Source organism: Lotus japonicus, chromosome 3 (assembly GCF_012489685.1).
Source record: "Lotus japonicus ecotype B-129 chromosome 3, LjGifu_v1.2".
Taxonomy (NCBI): Eukaryota; Viridiplantae; Streptophyta; class Magnoliopsida; order Fabales; family Fabaceae; genus Lotus; species Lotus japonicus.
Genome location: NC_080043.1, coordinates 77,677,868 through 77,701,233, shown reverse-complemented (window position 1 = coordinate 77,701,233; position 23,366 = coordinate 77,677,868). Strand labels below are relative to the sequence as shown.

The window sequence follows — 23,366 nt, the reverse complement described above, 5'->3', positions numbered from 1 at the left end:
AAATTTGGTCATTGCCCCGGGCTGAGCTGAGCTTGATACTTGCATTGGATCGGCGTTGTTGTGCTGGTTGTGTTTAGTTTTTTGCTTCTTTGTATTTACTTTTCATCTAATTCACTAAAAATATATAAATGTTTCAAGCAATTTTTTGGGGAGTGATGATTCATTCACACTAACTTTGTCTTTCATCTTATTTTCATACACTTTTATTTCATATCTTTATATGTATTTTATATCACATTGTCTATCAAGTTACTCATTTATCTTTCATCTCTTCCGAAAGTGTGAATATTATTCTTTTATGATTAGAATTAAAGTGTGAATATCATCCTTTTATATATTTTATGATTGATATATTTATATTTTATAATTTAATTTTAAAAGTTTCAGGGTCGAGTTTAGAATTTCACAGTTTATTTAGCTGCTAAAAGCCTAAAACTAGAAAACAATGAGACAAAATAATATCTAGAAAATGATAGGGTTGACCTAATGTCATTCGAACAAGGTAAGACAGGATCTAGACACCAGATTGCAGTGTGTTCATCATGATTACATTGCATCATTTGTATCCAAAAAAGTGGTTAAAGATTTGATTTTATCAGTTACGCGTATCCTTCTAATTAGTCACTTTCGGTTCCAATCAAACACTTCCAGCAACCCCTCATGACTTTACCAAATCTATAGGGACAATTGGACACACAAACCTTTTTAAGATTGTGTTTGGTTTTCGGCTTCACAACCTTGAAATTAATTTTCATTTAGTCAAATTATTTTAAATGGCTATTTGAACTGTTTGGTTTCCTCATTTGAGAATTAAGCTTTTTCTCAAAATTAATTTTCTAGATAAGTTAGGGAACACAGTTTATGCAGCGTCTAAAAATCAATTCTTAATTCGTAGTAAAAGTGATTAATTTTATAAATTTGTGTATAATTAATATAACCTTTTATAGCTTGTTTCAATTTTTAAAGTGATTCATTGCTTTAGAGAAGTTAAATCTGAATATGCGTGATGTGATTGAAAACTTATTGTAAATGTCTCCACTAAACAAAACAAGGCAATTTGTTTGGATGAACCCATGACCATAATGCTTCCACGAAAAGCTGAATAATATGTTTTTGGTTCTGCAGTTGGAGACTCCATAATCACTTCCTGGTGGTCTTATGAAGGAACTAGTGGTCTCAACTAGGGATGGCAATGGGTCTCGGACCCATAGACTACCCGCTAAAAATACCCACAATGGGTAGGGTAAAAACCCGCTAGATGGATATGAGGTTGGGTATGGGTAATTACCCGCAAAAAATAGTGGGTACGGGTGCGGGTATGGGTACTATAGTACCCAACCTGCCCCATACCCGCACACTTTATTAGTTATTTATATTATAGATATTACACACTTGGAAGTATATATATCCACAAACTTAATTAAAGTTATAACTTTCTAACTAACTCTTTTAAAAATGAATGATTTTAGTTATTAAACATTTGGATATTTTTTTGTATTTTTAATTAATGCTCTTTGTTTTATAATAGCAGTTATATTATTTTCTATTTGGTGAATGAAAATTGTATTTTCATTAACTAAATTGCGGGTAATGGTACGGGTACGAGCATATAGGTATCCAGAGGGTAGGGACGGACATTCAAATTGCTACCCACGCAGGTATAGGGACAGATATGGGTATCTTTTGAAAACGCGGGTACGAGAATGGGTACTATAGTACCCTACCCAAACTCTACCCATTGTCATCCCTACTCTCAACTATTCCTACCATTTTGCGTGATAACTTGAGTCTTTAGCTCGCAATCCAGTACTCAATCATCGTACAAAACACATGGAAATGGATTTATTCTTTGTTCGTGAGAAGGTCATCAGCAAGTTGATTTCAGTGCAGCATGTTCCAGCCCAGTATCAGCTGGCAGATTCCAAAAAACTCTGAATTGAGGTCCAAGCTTACTGAGTGTTAAAAATTGAGTGTTAATGTGAATACTTGTAGCAATCCTGTAGAGTTATATATATTTTAAGTCTCTAACATTTAGGAAAATTGATTTTGGTCCTTGCAATTTTTTTACATAGTATTGTATCCTTCACGTTATGGAGATAAGTATAGTTAGTCATGGTCGTTAGTGGATTTGTGTTCACTGTAGACTTAACTAACAAAGATCTCACTCATCAATGTCATGTGTATGCCACATGGCAACTGAGGTGGATGGTGAGTAGGATGATAATGTGGGTTATTTGGTATACTTGTCACATGCATTAACTCAAATAAATTACAATTTCAAAGTCAATTTAACTTTTGTCATCAACATCATGAACTACAAATTTGTGATAACCCACCTTATCCCTTCATAAGAGGGATTGTAATGTATAAGACTGTATTCGATGCATATACAGAGAAAATATCACTACATTTAGTGTGTTAGACTTTAGAAACTAAAAATGTATGTTTATTTGCATTAATAGTCGGATCCCACTTTGCTATGTAAAAAATGTGAAAAGAGATGAAGAGGAACCCACCTGAATACTGAGAGAGCCTTAGTGCATGTTTGTAAATCCTTTTAAAATTGATTCTAGAACTAAAATTAATTATGGAGAGAAGCTTCTGTGGATAGCTCATGGTTGCCAGAATTGATTCTGATAAAGTTAAAAATTAATTGATGCTACAATTGATCTCCTAAGAAACCAAGTGGTTAAAAATTTGATCCAAACTAGCCTGACTTGAAGTGCTTTTGTGAAGCACCTTGGCCGAAGATTCTGTTAAAGGCTAAAGAATATAGACTCATTGGCCCTTGGAGAGTTGTAGGATCCAAATTCAACTTTAAATAACTACATTACAATAGCAACAGCAATGCTAAACATCACTAAAAGCTGTAGCAAAATCAATCCAGTTTGGTCTTTGTGCTCTCTATTGACAGCAGGTATAAGCAAAACATCATGCTTAGAACATCTAGAAAAGCATATTCTGGTTTTGGGTTCACATTTCCCTTCACCAGCACTAGTCCCAGCTATAAGGCAATTTATTTGGATTTTGTGTGCATCCATGACCTGAAACACCAAAGGAATAGGAAGACAAATACCTGAAGTTTATAAAATCTACCAAGACATTTTAGAATATTCACATGGTGGCCAGCAGAACATCATTCTGAAGTAGAATGGGTGCTTCATATAATTTAAGAAATTATAACTTTTGGCCGAAAAAATAGAATAATAAAAGGTAGAGAGGAAGAAAGAAGCAAATAATGCTTTATGAAAGAAACTTTTTATGAGTGTGTCTTCTTGAACACCATATGACCTGAGTCATCCATATCAAACAGACGCCCGACAAAATCATTCCAACTTGCTGTTCTGTTCTTATAGAATAAGGAGGAGCCTTTGCCGCTTGATCTTCCAGAGTCCTCCCCAGCTTCCAGTTCATGAAATGTTCCATATGATGAAGGTGAATATGCTTGAGGAATATCCAAAGCAACTGCCCTCTTAAGGGCTGCTTGGTACTCTTCACTGTGTTCTCGAGCTAGAGATTCTTGCCTCTCCATCCTCTGCTCTGCTGGAATCTCCATATGCTGATCATTCTCTAGCATTAACTGATGCAAGACATATAATGATTTAAATGGACACAGATATTACCATGTCAGTGTAGATATAAGGTTGGGGAAAGAACAAAGCACAATATACTTCAAGAATAACTTCATTGAATTTGAAACATTTAAATATGGTTTTCTGAAATTTCTTAATCTAGGTGTCACAGGACCAAAATACATATGGAATAGTAGCAAATGGGACTAAGTTCTAAGCAGCATTGAAGTATATCTCTATTAATTAAAGTAAGAAATAATAAATATAATTAAAAAATGATATATATTCACAAAACTCAAAGCTTCATAGACATTCTGAGACTGCGCCTAATAATGCAATATCTTATATTGTTTGTAAGTCTTTGCTTCACCCTCCACACCTATGATACTCTCACTACTGACTACTGAGTACAAGCCAGGGTTTCAAAAAGCATCAAAGCACAAGTTGCTGAAAACTCTAGACTTCATATACTGAAAGAAGCGGATAACTTACATCGAGAGCCCATTGGGATTCCCTCTCTATCCAAAGGATGGCATGATCAGCAGTTGCATTGCAAGAAAGAACTACATGATCAAATCTGCCATCAACAGGCACCGCTGTCCTAACAACAGGTGGAAACCTTCCAAACCTGCAACCAGAAGAGGCTATTCTACTCATTGGAATTAATAACTTAATTTATTTAAGCTACATGCGCGTGGGGAAAAATCAACATGAATAGATGCATCAAACCATAAATTACATAACTAGCCAAACTTAAATGTAATTCCCAATAATATTCATATTCTAAAAATGTATTCCATAGATGATTTGATAGATGTCATGTGGTGTACACTTCGCATGCAGAATTAGTGTTCTATCAGGGGCATTTACAACATTCTATTGAAAAGTTATCTCTAGATGCAAATAACTTTTCTAAAGTTATCTCTAGATGCAAATAACTTTTCTACAAAAAATTAAGTGATGCTTCAAAAATGAGGTAAAGTTATTATGTTAATACACAGTTGCAAGTAGCAGAAAGCTCATTACAGAAAGAACACCGTGAAATTGTACATTTTTCTATCTGATGCTGTAAATCCCTTATAAATACAAAATTATATTATGTCCAATTCTCAAGGAATGAGAAAAAATCCCATGGAAAATATGGTCAAAGATGGTTTTAATCCAAAATGGCTGCTCCCCAATCAGAGGTAAGGATTGAGGCATCACATAGGATACAATCCAATCCAACCATGGTCCTCACAAACTGATTGGTTTTGGCACCTACTGGTAGTTGAAATCATAATAATTTTAATACAAACTTACACAAAATCACTGGCTTTACAGATAACCAAAACAAAAATAAGGTTAATTTGCATGCAGCTGTCAGGGCAAACCTCATGCACGTGGGATGTTTACTAATGTCTCATGAACAGAATTTAATGGACAGGATCAACTACGTTTGAAGAAATTCATAATTTTCGTCCACAATTAGCTGATGCTCTCTAATGTTGGAACATGTTAAGAAAGTTGAAAAGTATATAATAACCTTTTGTTAAAGTTCATGATTTTGACTTTACATAGTCACTAATGAAGATCAACACTATGTCACACTGTGAGATAAAAAAAATATGCAGTGAAACTTTATTAAGAGAGTGTGATACTGAACCTGAAGGGCTTTCGCTCCACAATGTGATAGAGACGACCAGGAGCATATAGACGCCTTGGATCTCTAAGTTTCTTCTCCTCCAGTGTGAAAGTGTCCTTTAAGCACAGTAGACATAATAAACAGGGCCAACTGCAAAGAAAGGATAACAGTCATCATAGGTCATTCTAATGGCAAAAGCTGAATTGCTCCAATCCAATGCATATGGATGAAAAATTGAAAAATTTATTTCCTGTGTTTACTATGTCGACTTCATTATATTACACTTCACCTAACATGTCCCAACTCAGAATAGATACAGGAGCTGGGTGGTCACTGAGAAAATAAATACCATAACTGGTCAGAATCAGAAGCATATTCAGGAAGAAAGAAAAAATGATTCTGGGAGAGCAGTGTTCAGCTTATGATTGATAGGTAGCTAAAAAAAGCAATCGATGTTGAAATTACAGGTAGTAACGGATAGAGGATGAGACATGTTAAGGATAAACTTCCATAGAGCTTAGTTAGATTTAAGCCCAAAAATGACTTCTATCCAGACACACCCCCTTGTGCATAAACCCCTTTGGGCTAGAAGCATGAAAAAACATAGGCCTAATATCGCTTTAGCTGACATTTAGTTTAATAATGCATAAGGGGTTACTTCTGACACCATGGCCAAGTGCAAATTTATCCAAGAGTTTAACATTGTTACGTTTAAGCCTAGGAATGGTTTCTTCATCTCTTATGATGATGCATACACACTTCAATCTCTTCATACTGTTAGCTCTACTCTACTGACGTAATAAAATTAGTTTATGATGTCTTTCACATTGGGAAAATAAAAGTGACTTGAAACAATATTAATTTTTTACCATAAAAGTGACTTGAAGACAGCTTCTAGAGGCACGGTGGTTGTCCGAGGTAAAAAATCATCCTGGTTAGGGAGAGTAAACAAGGATAGAATATTAGTGAAGAAAACTACGAAGTTGATAGATAAAAAAATAAGAAAAATCCCTCTTTTTTTTGAATAGGTTCTACTACATAAGTACATATGATTTCTTCTTAAAAAGACATTGAATAAATATCTCATCATAAGAATAATTGTTATATTTATTCCCAGAAGCACATTTTCATCTTTTTGCTTGAGCTGTAAAAGCATTCTTTTCCCCAAACGTTCATCAAAATGTGGTATTTATCGGAATTTGGAAGGGCATGTCATTTTCTCTTCTTTTTTCCCCAGACAAATTCTGTATAATACATGGTATCAGTCTTCACTCTTGAACCTTTTAGTAGCATAAGTTATTAGTGCATTGATAACTTAGAATATGCATATCACATTTGCATAGATATTCACCTAAGCAATTGGTACAAGTTGATCAATGATCTAGGACCTAGTTATATTAACTTATATTCTAAATTTAGCATGAACCTCAACAGTGCTGGAGGAGAAGACATATGCTAGATGTCATATAAAGTTCATCAACAATTATACAGTTATACCAGAAAGCCAAGTAGACCTTCATGTTCTGATGTAACCAAGAGAAGCATTTCACTTCAGCCACAATTAAAGTTTTCAAATCACCTTTTTTTTCTCATGGATCCACTGCTAATGTTGTGCATATCTTGATATAAATTTGACAGATAACATTGTCCTTTAAAAACATGATCATGCTAACTGAGTAAATCAGTCAAAGTAAAGTATTAAATTTGTACAAGAGGAGACTATCTGACCTGTAGCACGACAGAACTGATCACATCCGCATATCTTACAGCCAAATTGAGAGACATACAACGCGCAGGAGCTATCGCATAACATCTTACGTTGTCTCTCTGTATCCCCAATTTGTCTCGATTATGAAGGGCTAGCATTGTCAATAATGCCACCACACCAGCCCCTAGAGAATGTCCAATAAATGTGAGCATATAAGTTGGATTTTCAGCCACCAGCTCCCTGAGAACCTCATATTCTGTATCAAAAACCCAGCCTGCCGCCTTCAATAACCCATTATGAACATAACCACCATGAAATTCTGTCTGGCCCAGTTTGTTATCAAGCAAAACTGCATAATCACTTTCCTTTGCTAAATTAAGTCCACTAACAGCCAGTATAATTTCAGCATGATCATGATCAAGGTATATCATGTAAGGAGTCACACAACCTTCGTTATCCCCATAATCCTTACGCAAGATAACGCAGTCAGGATTAATGCCATAACCTCCTTTGGGAGCCCATTGGGGGTTACGAATATCGTCCTCATAGACCGCTAAGATTACACGACAAAATCGAGGTATGTGCTCAAATTCTACTGCAGTAGCCAGGCCCCAATTTTCACTCTCATAGCCCGCAGTGTACCGACATTTTTTCCAAACCCAACGGGAACAGGCCAGACAAGAAACACACTCAAGTATAGGAAGCCCACAGATAACTGACATCAATGCCTATGTTGACAAATGTTACAAAGCAACACAATATCTCATTACACATAACATAATAGCAAATTGGAAAATTAAATAAACTAACCGGTTATAGATATCATGTAATCTAATTCACTAGGGTTGATCAGGAAGTAATCAATAGAAACCCTACAGTATTTTGGTGGGAATGATAAGAGCAGAGAAAGTCAGTTCTCAATGCTTGATACACAAAAACTCAAGACACAAACAGATGTAGAGTACTAAAAATGCAAACTTTAAGTTGAACTAGAGCTCCTAAAATGTTTTCAGAGATACCCAGTTGGTGAGAATTTGGAAAAATCAACAAAACTCAGTTTACCCAAAGCGCAGAAGTAACAAACGGAGGGTGTGAATAGCACAAGAGGATGTGAATGTCTGCCACTCCTTTTCTAGTAGTTGAGGATCAATAAGAAAAATTGAAACTTGATTTGTAGAGAAATTGAAGTGAGACAGGAAGTGAAGAGAGAGAGAGAATTGAAGTGAGATAGAGTCACCAGACAGTCAAATCCAGTTGCAGATGGAGTTGGTTTTGAGAATCTACTAGTTATATTCCATTGATAGTTCGCTCGCATAAATTAATAAATTAAATCAATCTTATATAAATATTTTATTTTTTATTTTTATTTTTTTTAATATTAATATAATAATATTAAACAATTGCTGGATCCTCTGCAGCAGAGGAATCACTCAATCTCTGTGCAACAAGGATTCAGACCATCATATTGATCTCACGGTCCAGATTTATCAAACACATTTTTATTAAAAATTTTAAAATAAAATCAATTTAATAGTATCCAAACAGCAACCAGATCTGGATTCTTGTTCTCCCCTCACTGTTGTCGAGCCTACCGGCACCACCGTCCACTTCCAAAGCCTTACATCGACGAGTCTCCCCAAATAAAACTATGAAATTCTCCTCGCTCTGCATGGAAAGAGCACACCCAAGAGTGGCTTTGAATGTGTGGTGGTGCTACTGGTCCACAATGTGAGTACAACGTACTTTCAGAATACACTCAGACGCTCAAGTCAGTGAGTGAACAAGTAGAGAATCTCTTGTCTTATAAGAATTCAAAGGAATGTTATAACGAATAACATGTTATGTAATTGAACAATCACACTTGTATTAATAGGCTTGGATTCTGTGGTGGTTATCTTTGTAGATGTAAGAGAAGTTCTTATATGGAGCTTTTGAGCGCAAGGCTAGTGTTGGACTGCCTGACTTTGCACCTCCATTTAGTGTCGGTGTAACCACCACTAATGTAACGTCAGTTGGATATTATATACTTGGAACAATGTCACCAACGCAATATCTATAAGCTTAGAAGAAAAAAATTTAATAAAAATAAGCAAAATAGATAAAGAAAGACAACAAAATTGAAAAGAATTGAAAAAAAGGAAACATATTAAACATGGGAGGTGGAATGTCAAGAAAAATTGTCGTCCATTTTGAGAGAGTGTCTCGCCACTTGGAATAAAATAGTATACTTGGTTTGAGAATTGTTTGTTACATGATGTTTCTTGTGATATTGCTATTTGATAATTGTTAATTGGCGGTTACTTGTCATGATACTGGTTGACTTGGAATTTGTTTTGAAGTTGTTGTTGGAATGACATATACATTGTAGGAGTTGAATGTCAATCCATGGTAGGTTACTAGTATTGAGACTAGTAACTGAGTCTTTGTGTGATTGTCCACCTTACGAGGTGTTTTGATTGAAGTGGTATATCTCTGGTAGGTTTCTAGTAGTGAGGCCAGTAACTGGGTGTTCTTGTGATTGTTTCGTATTGCAATACGTTTGAACCAGTTTTATTTGGTAGTTGACGTATAGTTGCATTAGAAACTTTATCTTAGACTAACCCTAGGATATTTGACTTGTTAAATTGTATCGTTTGAACATGTTGTCTCGTTTGGATATTATATTATGTTGCCAGGGATGACAATGGTAGAGTCTGGGTAGAGTACCATAGTGATCATTTTCATACATGTGTTTTCAAAAATTACTCGTACCCGTCTCCATACTCGCATGGGTAACAACTTAAATGCCTGTCCCCTACCTTATGGGTACGTATGGGCCCGTACCCGTGCCCATTACCTGCAATTTACTGAACCAAAATATAATTTTCACTATTTTCATTTCAATAGAAAACTAAAATACAGCAAATTTTATTAAATAAAAAACATTTATAAAAATACAAAAGATCATCCAAATACTTAACTAGGTATAATTCTTTTAGAAGAAATAGACGAGAAAGTTATAACTTTAAATTTATAATTTTATATTTTTAATATAGTCCTAAAGTTGTAGAGTATTAATTGACTTATTTTAAAAAGAAGTGAGAATAAATTAGCCATGATTATATGTTGCTTACATGAACATGCTTGTATAATATGCAATTGTGTGGGCGCTTAACGGAAATATGGAATGCTACGTCGTTGGGGAAGCCTTGTCGGCTTGTCCTTTATGGGGCTTTCATTGAGAAGTGACATTGGAGATGACTGGAGGTGCGTTCGAGGGACGAGCATATACGCTTCTTGTTCGAATAGTCGTTATACATAGGGCGCCTTAAGTGTCTTAAATCTCTAGTTGGTCCTTTGAGGTTGAGTCTATAACTCTAAGCCATCCTTTTTTCCTTACTGTTATAGGGTCATCACCGTTCTTGAAGTTTCATCTTGTGTGTTGACTTGAGAGTTGAGAGAGATGACATTAGTGTCGCCATTTTTCTTAATATCTTGAAATATTGCCTTTTGGGTCCCTTTTTATTGAAGTTTTATTTTGATTTGAATTTCTGCTATTGTTGATTTGTCTTATTTCTTTTTCAATATTACGATCCCAACCCTCGAAAAATCAAGGCATTACAGGATTCGAGTCAATGTGAATGCAATTGCGTTAAATACCAGATAGAAAGAGATTTGCATCCTAAAGAGATTCTATTTGACTCAAATAAAATTGTCTCATTAGAGAATACATATAATTTTGACAAAAAGGCATGTTGTGTTAAATATTTTGAATGAGGAGTTTTGACCGCTCATAAATATCATATCCAGCTCGAACATAATTGTCTTTGTAGAGAACATATGTGGCTTAGTTTAAACAAATAAGAGGCTATTTGTTTTTTAATTATCCTACCCATAAACTGAAGTTTTGTAAATCCATTAGAGAATTTATCTGATTTTAACAAAAAAAAAAATTGTCCTTTGGCTACCAGTCTCCACATGGGAAAGGGCCCCACGTGACTAATCTGGCTCGGGATACAATAATGATGTCTCTGACCACAAATGTATTATTTTTTACCTTAGAGGGGATCGAACCCGGGCCAAGAGCCTAGGCGAAATCCCTTAAAAAAATGCACATTCACCACTTGTGGTTTAAAAAAAAACTTTGAGCCTGTTTAATTTTTAATTATCCTACTCATAAACTAAATTTCTACAAACTCAACCTTAGAGATACTTGTTGACAAAAAAATAGAAAACCTTAGGGATACTTTACAATTTTCTTGCGTTAAGAAATACTCGATTGTTTTCAACAATTTTGATTTTGCAATTAATACTCCCTCCGGTCCTATTTATAAGCATGAAAGAGAAGAAAAATCTTGGTCCTTTTTATAAGAACCAAATGAAAGTTTGAGCTATATTAATTAATTTTTTCCAATGATGCCCTTATTAATTCTAACTTGTAAAATGTGTCTCATTAATTATTCTCTCTCTTTCCCACTTTCCAACACTAATAACAAAGGGTAATTTTGGAAGTTTATTTTGATTTAAGACAAATTTAATGCATTTTATCTAGTTTAACTACATTTCTTAAACTATGTGAATTTTTTTTTTTGTTGCTTATAAATAGGACCGGAGGGAGTATATAGCTAATGCCATCTTAACATTTTAAAAATAACTCATGGGGAATATAAAATAAAGTTCATTAAAACAATAAAGATATAAATAACAGATGGCATATTTTATTTTCTTTTTATTTCTCTTCTATTTTATTTTCATCTCTATCTATTCTTATATTTTTTTTCCTGATACATCGGAAAATGACAATAACAAAGAAACTATAAGATGCCTAAAACGTCCTTTAGCATAAGGACTTGTAACTCCGGTGGAGGCGACTTCAACAGACTAATGCCGGTGAACTGTTGCCTATATCCTTTCTTCCCTAGCCAATCCGCTACAGCATTTTCCTCTCGATGGACCCACATAAGCTCAATCCTCCATCCTCGACTCAGTAAACTCTGAATTGCAACCTAATCTAGTGCCTTGAGCAATTCACTCGTTCCCTGCAGTCCAGTTCACAACTTCACATAGAATATTATGTGCCCCATGATTCCAGGAGACTTGCAAACCATCACGAAGGCCCATAACTTCAACTTTGAACAGATTTTTTTCTTGAAAGTTGAAAATCTCACAATCCAGTTAGCTGTGGTGTTTCGTAATACGCCTCCGCCACCCATATCTCTTATTTACTTATTACAGTATCTCATTTCATATTATCCATTTCTCTTATTTTCTTCATTCCTCTTTAATTGTAGATGAATGTCAAACATACATTTATTTTTAATTTGTTTAGGTTTGAACAACCAATTAGATGCATACCAAACCAAACCTTCCATTTCCCAAGAAACATTACTTACTCCCACATTGGTTGAGAAGGAGTCATGCATGATGCAACCACCGACCACCGTTCTTCACGTGTGACACCAATTTTTCACCACACAGTTAACCTATCAGCAATCAACATCGCAACACGTCATATGTACCACCGCGAGTCCATGCTTTAACACTACACCATCGCACACTGGATCCCACACCCACTCCACTGTATATACAAGCGTGACCTGCATGAACGAAACAGAAGAAACAGAAATCAAAATGGACAAAGAGGAAGGTGAGTTTCCGTTACAAAATAAAATTCACCTGTTTGGATGCTGAGAAAATGAAATAACAGAAAAGAAAAAAACACAGGAAAAGTGTGACTAGTGTAAAATGCTCTGTTTGGCTTTCCCATTTTCTCAAATTTGTCTGTGAAATTTGCAGTGTGTGAGTTTCTCCGATGCGTTCCTCTTCTGCAGAGGCTTCCTACCTCGTCGATAAGGGAGATTTCGCAGCTTGTAATTGCCAAACACTATGGTAACTGTTCGAAATCATCGAATTGAAATCATGTTCTTTACATTACATTCCATTTGCATTGTGATTGTAAAAATTTTGTGAATATCTACAAGATTGCAATACTGTGTTCAATTGTATTTGCAGTTGTGAGCAATTCTTGTAAATTGATGTATCAAAATGATGATGAAAATTGAAACAGCATTGAAATTATAGTTGAAGTTATTTTGATTGGTTGTGGTTAAATCATGCTTGAACAGCAATTAGAAACTGGACATTGGAATTCACGCGATGAATTATCTGAAAATATACTTGGAGAATTGTTGTTTTCTTTTTAATTTTGTAACACTACAGTTTAGAATTGCAACAGTCAAATGGGAGATACATGTTTTGATGTTTTGAATTCTGGATTGGTTGATTGTTTTGTAGAGGCAGGAGACTATGTTGCCCGTGAGGGTGAACCGGGGGATGCTGTTTTCTTCATATGGGATGGAGAGGTATGTTTGCTTATATTTTTCATGTATTCGACGTTAGACGATTTCGTGCTTATAGTCCAGTTTCATTGCTTGTAGGCTGAGGTTGTTGGAGCTGTTAGTGCAAATGATGAAGATCATACTGAGTTCCGGTTGAAAAGATATGACTACTTTGGTTATGGTAGTATTTCCCTTAATTCTTTTGTACTTTCATTCCATAGGTCATATGCTTGTCACATGGTTTGTGCCATCAAGATTTGGTTATTCTTAATTATTTTCTATTGCTACACTGTTAAGTATATCAATTAGGTCACTATTTTTTTACACCCCATTTCTGCAACATGGTTGTTTTAAGTTAGTACGATAATGGTTGACTGGTTTTGGTTGCCATAAATTCTCTAATGCGTCATTTTCTGTACAATCATTTCTTGTTACCAGAAATAAGTAGGACCTTGCCACTGTAATTCCATTTTTTTCTTTTCTGTTTTAGTCTTTTCGTGGGTTAAACCGGACATCCTCTTGCCAATTTCATCTATGTTCTTGTTCAAAATAATGTGCATTAGCATTTACTTTTGTCTTGAGTTTTTTATCTCTATCACTAAAGAAATGAGAGAGATTTTCATGAAGGAAACTTCTTTTTAATATTAGTAGTACACAAAATCTTTTTTTATATGAAAGATGTAGGTGGAAATGTGATTGGATGAGTACAAGTGAATGGATGTGTAGTGTTGTGCATTTTTCATTTCTTACTTACCTTCGCAACAATATTTTCGTACTAAATAGCATTGTTATTCCATATAATGAGAATGAAATGAACTGGCAAGTTGCAGGTTTGTCAAATACAGTTCACCAAGCAGATGTTGTTGCTTTGTCTAAGGTGCCCTTTAATTTTAGGTTCTTTTCCTACTGCTTTCCATTTCTGAAACCCAGTGTATAATCACATGAGCTATACTTGAATGAATTATTTACTCATACAGTGAATTTTTTGTTTGCTGTGGCAGTTGACATGCATAGTGCTACCCCATGAGCACTCAGCACTGCTACATCCAAAGTCTACAGAAAATGGTCTTGAGAGATGCCCACCTGTGGAGAGTATATTGCATCTGGAACCCTTTGAGGTGCTTTATAAGATCAGTAATCTGAATTCTTGGTTTCTTCTTGTCAAAGATTAAGTGTGTTAGAATATCTAGAGGATGTCTCATGATACAATGATCCATGCTTATATATTAGAATGGTGTAGAGTGGATGATGTCTGGAGAATAGTTTCCATTTTTTTTTTCTTTTCATGATTTGTTTCTTTATTTAATTAGGACTAGAAGTCTTCTATTAATATAAATAGGCTTAGTTCTTTAAATATCTTGAATATGGATAGCTATATGATTGATACTAAAAAGAGGTAACAAAAACTAGCCTGACATGGTTGCCCTGATATATGGATACATAATGATGTATTAGAAAGTAGTAACATGATCTTTAACCTTGAATTCGTCTTATAGCTTTTTGTTATTCTCTTTGGAAGGTAGATGTCTTCCGAGGAATCACACTTCCAAATACTCCAAGATTTGGAAAGGTGTTTGGGGGACAGATGATTGGACAGGTATGATAAAACTGCTTTATCTTCTTATATCAAAGCATGCTATTGCTACTCATGTCAGTAGCCGCTTTTGTACATTGACTACTTACAAGAGAATATCTAACATGCAGGCATTGGTTGCAGCATCAAAATCTGTTGACTGCCTTCGGTTTGTTCATAGTTTGCATGCCTATTTTCTTCTTGCGGGGGATTTATATAGTAAGCACGTTTAATCACTTGACTTGTGCTCTAGCATAACTTCCCTTTCTATTTTTTTTATTAATTCCTTTACCTCAGATGAGACATGTATCTTATTATACCTTTATAAACTAAGAAAGTTGAAAGGTTCATTTTCAATTATTGATCCACCCAATAAATTGTTTTGAATAAGAAAGTTTGCTCCTGTTATTTTATATATGAACTTATGAAGTGCATAGTCCCAGCTTATACTCTCTTGATAAATCCTACTACAGATTCTACATCACCAGCTTATTTGTACTAGTCTGCGTATTTGTTTTGATATGCTATCAAACTGTTTATTCTTTGCTTAAATGCTCGCCGCTAAGAAACCAGACAAATCAGTAGGTAATCCAAAAGAACCGAAATTTGAGCAATTGTATGAAGAAAACAAATAACTGTTTCACATGAGTATAATCTATCTAAACACCTTATATAGAAGTACTAGAAGTTCGTATTTTCAAGTACTTTCGTTAGCTAAGCTCCATGCTTTCATTGTAAACATTAACTTGTTATCATGTAAAACAGGTTCTAACTTCCAAGGTTCTGTTAAATAATTTTTTTTTTTAAATTAGTTTTCTTGTTGAATTTGTGTATTATCGGCTAGAGAATAGATCCCAAAGTGTTTGTCTTTTAAAATCTCATGTATGAATTCCACTATCGTCATACTTATACCACATTATCTGCATTTCAATCTAATTCATTTGTTTGCTTTAGCTAATGACATAAACAGATTATAAATTACATTTCTTTTCCAGTGCCTATTATGTATCAAGTTCACCGTCTCCGTGATGGAAAAAATTTTGCTGCAAGGAAAGTGGATGCAATTCAAAAGGGAAAAGTCATATTTACTTTGCTCGCTTCATTTCATGTAATATATACTTCTTGACTAGAACCTAAATTTTCAGTAATTATTCTAGTTTACTAGTTGCTAATTTATCCATTTCTCATGCTCTCTCTTATATATGTAAATTTTCTTGTTCTACTTAATGGGATGTAGTCTATAAACCAAATTTCAGGACTGAGCAGTTATCTTCTAGCTTTACACTTTGGACTTGTACCACTAGGAATTAAAAGATGCAAAGACCATCTGAGATTGTGCGATTATGTAACATCACTGTCATTATTACATTAAGGCGGGAATGCCAGAGGGCCTCCCTTCAAGAATTGAGGAATCAAAAGTGTTTCTATTTACTTGGATTATGACATCATAGACCCTTAGTTTATTTGTCATGGTGAAAAAGGATATTAAATAAGATGAATATTTTGTTGATGAACTAATATTATATGTACTAATGCCACTTCCTCACGTTTGTCTGGTTGTGTTTCCTGTCTGGCATCGAGTTTTAAAACTAGGTACTAAATAAAATGATTTTTCGGCATCTCATAGCCTCAGAGACTATTGAATCATTTGAGGACTTATGTTCTCCAGCATTTTGATCAAGCACTCAATGTTCCACATTTTGGAGAAATCCTAGATATGGAATATTTTGAGCTCACAGTATTGGAGCGAATGGGTATTTTGCAAGATAGACTCTGTTGAATGGTTGAGGGGTGAATTGAAACTGGTTTCTGGATATAATCGTGAATAAAAAGTTACATTCATAAGGTGAAAGAGTGGCTGGACTAGGAGAAATATGCTGATGGAATCATTTTTCGCATAATGAAGCTATAACATTCAGATCTATTTTGTGTGCTGGTCAAGAAACTCTGTTTGATTTCAAAGTTGTGTTGGATAGAGTAGAATGGTGTTCAGGTCAAAATATGGGTGAAATGAAACGTAGTTCAATTGAGTTATAAGTTGTAGATTTTCTTCTTGCTTGATAATTTTCCATTTGTCTATTTATAGTTATTTTATAACTGAAATTAGCTATGGCTTATGCAACTGTGTTTAGACTGTTCTCAGTTTGACTGAGAAATGTTTTCTAAACATATTGCCTCTTTCTCTAGTCAAGGAGTTCTGTTCTAAATTCCAGAGCACACTTATTATTGTTATTTCCTCAATCTACAGAAAGAAGAATCAGGGCTTGACCACCAGGAAGTAGATATGCCATCTGTTCCTGCTCCAGACATGGCAAGATGCAAGCTTATATTCATTAAGAAAATTTGTTGTTTGGGATATCAGATTAATAATTCTTTTAATCTGTTACTTGCAGCTTCTACCAATGGAAGATCTACGGGAGAGACGTCTTCTTGACCCTCGCTTTCCGATGTAAGATTTGTTGTAAAAAATATTTTGGTTGATGCTATTTGCTGTATTACTATATTTATTTGTTTTTGTTTATTTGTTTGTATGTAATTCTGTTTGCTTGTTATTAAACAGTCATGGGATCTCTCCTATTATATGAAAATGTATCTTTCTGGACTAAACAGAAACTGAACATGAAATTAAACTGTTTTTTTGTCCTTGAATATTTGGTAAAACAACAGGGGAAGCCCATTAATTCATCCTTACTTGTTCCAATCAGATTCGAACCTGGGACCTCTGAGTTGAAATGCGTAGTATTTAATTTTGTGGTATCTCCCTTGGGACAAAACCAAAATAAAAAAGAGGTAACCTATGAAAAGTTAATTTTCTAAGCACTATGTGTCTAAGAATTTTGCTAACTCCCTTCTCTGTGCAAAAATAACCACCCACATTTTATATACAACTTCACTCATATGATGACTGAAAAAACAATAAATGATGATGGGCGGCAAAGAACCCCCTCTCTTGTGCTTGCTGATTGAATCATAAGTACATATGTAAGACTTGGCATATTTGTTCCTTAGAAAATAATATCATTGGATTTCTAGGGCACTTATACCATCCAAACTGAACAGGCCAATCTTCCAATGACTTCAGCTTGAGTTGTTGTGCTACTCCTGCTTCAGCTTTTTTTTGCAAATAAATTAAATGTACTTCTTTTCTACCTTTTTTACCATTCAAATGCCATGACTTACAACATATATGTTTCAGAGTATAGTTCCCATTCTATTGTTTTGCCTAGTCAACAACAACAATAAGAACAAACCAATTATTTTCCACTATGTGGGGTTTGCTACATGGATCAAATGATTCATCTGTCATGCATTAAGTTCAAAGATGATCATTTGCCTTTAAATCTCTATTAATAGTTTGATATGTCGTTTTCTTTGATCTCCCTTTAACTCAACTATTTATCTTTCCTTCATTAATTTGATCAACTCCTTACCCGTACTTTTATGGGTCGCCTCAACACATATGCAAGCCATCTAAGACAAGACTCTACTTTTTTTCTACAATTACTCCAATATAATATCCAAAGTGAGATATTTTCAAATCCAATATACTTTCCTACTCCATAAACAATTCTACAGGCTAGGATAAGTCTGTATGATGATTTTCTGTATCATAATGACAAATGTTGTTGTTTCAGAACATACCGGAACTTAAAGGCCACAACACGATTTGTCCCTTGGCCCATAGACATTCGGTTCTGTGAATCTAGAATTGCAACAAATCAGACAAAATCTCCTCCCAGGTTAGCTTGATGCTCTCTATGCAATATTTTTGGTACTTTTTATACTGAATATTCATGCAATGTTTTGGTGAGAAAATTGTCGAAAAGTTACTTCAATCCTTAGCCTTCTCACAGAACAATTTTACCAAACATGGCCTTTATGTTAGGCGTCAGCTGTTATGAATGCTACATATTATCTGAACTTGTTCAAATAATGTATGCAGTTTGAATTACTGGTTTAGAGCAAAGGGGAAACTTTCAGATGATCAGGCCTTGCATAGGTATATATCTTCTTTTAACTTCACATGTGTCGTAACTCTTACGCAATGCTAGGAGAATGAGTAATTTATAAACGAGATCTGTACTTGATGTACCAAAAATCAATGCATATTCCCCTGTAACTGAATTCAATTAACTCTAGAGCTTAGTACCTAAACAGTTTTAATCATGGTAAGATCCATGTCTAGTCACTGAAAAACTTTTTTCCTGAGAAAGGACTAGTTGGGAGAGTTTGTTGAAATATATATTGCTGAAAATCTCATCTGGTTGTACCAAATGCATTTATTTCCAACCTGCATATCTTGATAATTTATATATTGTCTTCGAGTAGCAATATGATAGTTACTTTTACATGCTAAACTATGTGAACAAAATTTTCCAAAGAATCAAAAAAGTGCATCTGATTTCTCGCATTTATTAGTATTTTGTTGTACCTTGTATTTCAGGAGTGTCGTGGCATATACTTCAGATCTAATATTTCTTCAAGTAAGTTTGAATCCCCACCGTGGGAAAGGTTTCAGGGCACGTGGTGTTAGTCTGGATCACTCGTAAGTATTTGAGTCTTTTTTTGTTTTCTTGCACAGTATTTGAGTCTCTTACTGATTGCATGATGAGAAGTTTATATAATGTTATATTATAAGATGTGAGAAATGCAAAACAAGTTTTCAAGATGTCAATTTGCTATTTTGCTTTGTTTTTTAAATGTCCTTTTAATTTTATTTCAGGATGTGGTTTCATCGATCCGTAAAAGCTGATGACTGGGTGCTATTTACTGTGAGTTTCATTACAGCATTGTTTCTCATGTTTAATTGTGAAAAATTGCTGCAAGTAACTTTTTATAGAAATATCTTCACTTTATGATCAATTAACCAATTAAATCGGTAATCGGTACTCATTAATCATTTCAGAGTTTACAGTTCTTAAATGAGAAATATTTTTTACCCGGAATTTTTTCATTTTTTCTTTAATTTTTCGGTTATGTTGATCATAAACTCAATTCATTCTGCAGATCTTTACTCCTAGTGCTTATAATGCACGTGCCTGTGTCACAGGCCAAATGTTCAATCAGAAGGGAGAGGTAAAGAATTACTAAATTATATCATTCATCTGCACTCCTTCTGGTTTATCTGTCTAACAGTGTGCCAATCATTTAAACTTGCAGCTTCTTGTATCATTGGTTCAAGAAGGTCTAACCAGGAAACTTAAACCTCAAGATTCAGTTAGTAAATCCAAGTTGTGAACTGCTGAAAAGTGCACAGAACTTGTGGCCTTTCCTTTTCTCTTTATTATCTTTATTTCTTTCTTTATGAAATGCATTATGTTTTATATACCTCAATGTATCGTAACTAGACGACAAAATGTTACATTTTGACTCAATGTTTATAATGTTGGTGCGAGAGAGCCTTTTCAAGAGCTCGAGTTTATATTATACTATAAGATTTTAAACATGTATAGCTTTTGCTTCATGTGCCTTTCTTTGAAAATCAGAAAAACCTCTACCTACAATATGAATGGGTTGGAGGGAGAGGATATCCCTGGCGTAGCACTCTTTGTGGAATGAATGGAGGTTCACATTTACCATTAAACAAGATCGAGAAAGGAGTTGATATGCAAACAAGTGGATAAGAGACCAAGACAAGTGGATAAGAGACCAAGTGAGGAGGGAATCCCATAGATATAGCAGTGTCTTTGTGAGAAAGCTCCATTCAATTTGATCATAACCATTAGGCATTAGTCATGTCAAGCTTGAGACCTACAACACCTTTGTTCAAAATCTCAAATGCCACAAGCCCATTCTATATGATTTTTGTGCTTAAGACAAATGAACTTTGAGAGTTATCAATTATGGATTTAAGGATCATAAAGGCGTGAGCTTTAGCATGACCACTTTTCAGTTTCTCTGGGTTTCACCACTACATATTACCTTATAATATGAAAATTAAAAGAACGTTCTAGAATGTTTCAACATTTAAAGATCTGAACAATATTGTGTTGGGAGAGCTCCGAGGGTGTACAAACATTCGTTGTACTTCCTCATTCGCAATGGTGATCTCAGGTCATCATGATCGTTCACAACTCCTTCAAAATCTTCATTGTCATGTCACTACTGAATCATTCACCTAATTTTAGCGCTTTGTGCCCTCCTTTGAATTGTAGGGTGACCTTCACCACAAATTTCGAATGCTTTTTTATGAAAATTTGAAGAACTTCCTCCACCAACAATGAAATTGTTGAATTGACTAGAGTGCAAGCAAATCCTTCAGCAAAATCTTCTTCACTCCTATATGTTGGAGAACTGCTTTTATCTTTTCTTTATTTTTTGAAATTTTGTTCTTTCTTTTCAAGGCGAGGAGAGGCATCTCAAATATATATTTTGGTAATTGTTAAACGTCACCCCCCCCCCCTCACAGCTAAATGCACCCCCCGCGTGAACTAACGCACTTATACGCGCTTATATGTGCGTGGGGAAAAAGGGGGTGCCGAGGGGGTGCGTTTAACAACACCCATATATTTTTGAAGAGTGATATATTCCGACCACTATCTCAATCATGTGGACTTTGTGATCTTTTGTCGCTTTTGTAAAAATAACTTCCTCATTCATCATGGTCTCCCTTCACATATTTGTTTAATTTTCCTTCAAGAACTATTTTCTCAAGGCTTAAATACTCTTTTGGCCCCTGAAATTGTAAAGGGAATCAAACCTGATCCCTGTAAAATTTTTGCATCGAATTGAGTCCCTAAAGTTTTTTTTTTAATTTAATTGAGTCCAAAGGGTGTCTGGATCTGATGTGGCTTGTTTTTAATCCCAATCAGCTTTTCCACGTGGCTTTTTCTTTTATTTTTTAAATACTGATTAATGCCACTTGTTCTAATTAATTGTAAATCAATATTAATCCCTAATTAAACATCTTAGCCCCCCAATTTAAACCTTAGATTACCCAAACTTTATCTCCTTTCCACAAACTCAAGCTCAGATTCACGATTCTTCTCAACAACAAACCAATATCAATTTCAGTATCACAATCACTTTCAATATCACACCACGTTCATCCATCTCTTTCAATATCACACCACTTTCAACCTGGTCCCTGTTCAATTTGGGGGTTATTGAGAGATAATTTGGGGTTTTTGAGTTGTTCATCCATCTCTTTCTCACTCTCACAATCACTTTCAACATCATCACCATGTTCCCCTACTTCATTAGACCAACCGAGAAATCGCAAGCACCAAACCCAAAAATTTCAAGCACCAAGACGAGAGATGAACCCAGAAAGAGATGAAGCCCAAATCTGCTCGATGGAAAAAGAAGAAGAAAGGCAGATCTGGTGCTTGTGGCGGTGGTTAGCCTTCCCTCTGCGGATCTGGGTTTGATGGGGAGGAAGAGACGGCACGGAAAGGTGTTGGATATGTCATTGAACAAAATCAGGTTACAGTGATCAATATAAGAGAAGAAATTGGATGAGTGAGCCTAGAGAAACCTTAAATTAGGAATGTTGGGGACTGGGGAGGAAGAGACGAAAGGCGTTTGGATCTGCCACAAACGACTATGAAGCTTGACAAAATCCCAAAAGACTATGAAGTTGTCATTGCCATTGCAGACGGTGGGGATGGCACATTTAAATTAGACTAGATAATTTAGATTAGGTTGGATTTTTTGTTTTTTGTTTGTATGAGTGGAATAAAAAACAGGAATACTAATTAATTATATGACATGGAAAAATAAAAAAAAGCCACGTGGAAAAGCTGACTAGGTAAAAAATAAGACACATCAGACTCAGACACACTTTGGACCTAATTAGATTAAAAAACAAAATTTAGGGACCCAATTTGATGCGAAAATTTTACAAGGATCAGGTTTGATTCCCTTTACAATTTTAGGGGTCAGAAGAGTATTTAAGCCTTTTCTCAATTATATACTAAAGTATTATGGTTGTGACCTTCATAAAACTTGTAGTACCTGGTCAATCTTTGTACAACTTTTCATACGAGGGGGTCAGGGTACCGTTGCAAAGCCTATGGTCAATACACTTCCTTATAAATTCTTGAAGGTGTGGTGATCAAAGGTGCGTAAGATTCATAATGCACTCTAAAATTCTTCATGTTGTGTCCTTCTCCATATGAAAATCGAGAATCCTTCCGACCAAAATTCTTTGATCCTAAATTTACGTCATGCTCGGCCTTTTGATGAATTGGCTCGGCCAAGCTATCTTCCATATTCACGTACTTAGCAACTTTTTCCTAGAACTCCTCCATATCAATTGGGGGTGACTTTGCCAACAAAGTATGAAAATGTGTGCTCTTCCTTACAACTTCACAAACCAAATACAACTAAACTTTTGGATCCAAATTAAGAACCAACGTAGCTTCCTTATAAAAATTCGTAAGGAAATCACAAAGAGATTCATATTTCCCTTGCTTAATCTTCCACAAAGTTTGAGAAGTTTTCCCAGTCTCTTGCTAGTAATGAAATGATGGATAAATTCAGTAGAGTTCATCCCACTCTCCAATGGAATGGGGGAGGAAGAGATTGTAACCTACACAAAGCACTTTTCCTTAGAGTTAAAGGAAAAGTT

The 23,366-nt window shown here is 35.0% G+C and overlaps 2 protein-coding genes across 4 annotated transcripts; one reads left to right on the top strand and one right to left on the bottom strand.

Annotated features, from left to right (window-relative positions):
- Positions 1-2,671: 2,671 nt before the first annotated feature.
- Positions 2,672-8,178, bottom strand: LOC130746110 (uncharacterized). 2 transcript variants are annotated; one of them, XM_057598632.1, is made up of 7 exons: positions 7,967-8,178; positions 7,715-7,776; positions 6,925-7,632; positions 6,066-6,127; positions 5,218-5,346; positions 4,065-4,200; positions 2,672-3,580 (listed from the first exon to the last, which is right to left on the bottom strand). In XM_057598632.1, the coding sequence occupies exons 3-7, from the start codon at positions 7,624-7,626 to the stop codon at positions 3,260-3,262; spliced, it is 1,350 nt and encodes a 449-aa protein (XP_057454615.1). In that variant the 5' UTR covers positions 7,627-7,632; positions 7,715-7,776; positions 7,967-8,178; the 3' UTR covers positions 2,672-3,259. The 2 variants fall into 2 exon arrangements, with proteins under 2 accessions (XP_057454615.1, XP_057454613.1); XM_057598630.1 differs by lacking the exon at positions 7,715-7,776.
- A 4,169-nt stretch (positions 8,179-12,347) lies between these two features.
- On the top strand, positions 12,348-20,240 carry LOC130746109 (acyl-CoA hydrolase 2-like). 2 transcript variants are annotated; one of them, XM_057598628.1, is made up of 17 exons: positions 12,348-12,530; positions 12,680-12,772; positions 13,178-13,245; positions 13,321-13,402; positions 14,046-14,098; positions 14,223-14,339; positions 14,741-14,818; positions 14,926-15,013; positions 15,790-15,902; positions 17,043-17,105; positions 17,188-17,243; positions 18,430-18,534; positions 18,738-18,794; positions 19,239-19,340; positions 19,518-19,566; positions 19,802-19,870; positions 19,955-20,240. In XM_057598628.1, the coding sequence occupies exons 1-17, from the start codon at positions 12,485-12,487 to the stop codon at positions 20,030-20,032; spliced, it is 1,317 nt and encodes a 438-aa protein (XP_057454611.1). In that variant the 5' UTR covers positions 12,348-12,484; the 3' UTR covers positions 20,033-20,240. The 2 variants fall into 2 exon arrangements, with proteins under 2 accessions (XP_057454611.1, XP_057454612.1); XM_057598629.1 differs by having other exon boundaries at positions 12,353-12,530; positions 14,052-14,098.
- The last annotated feature ends 3,126 nt before the right edge of the window (positions 20,241-23,366 follow it).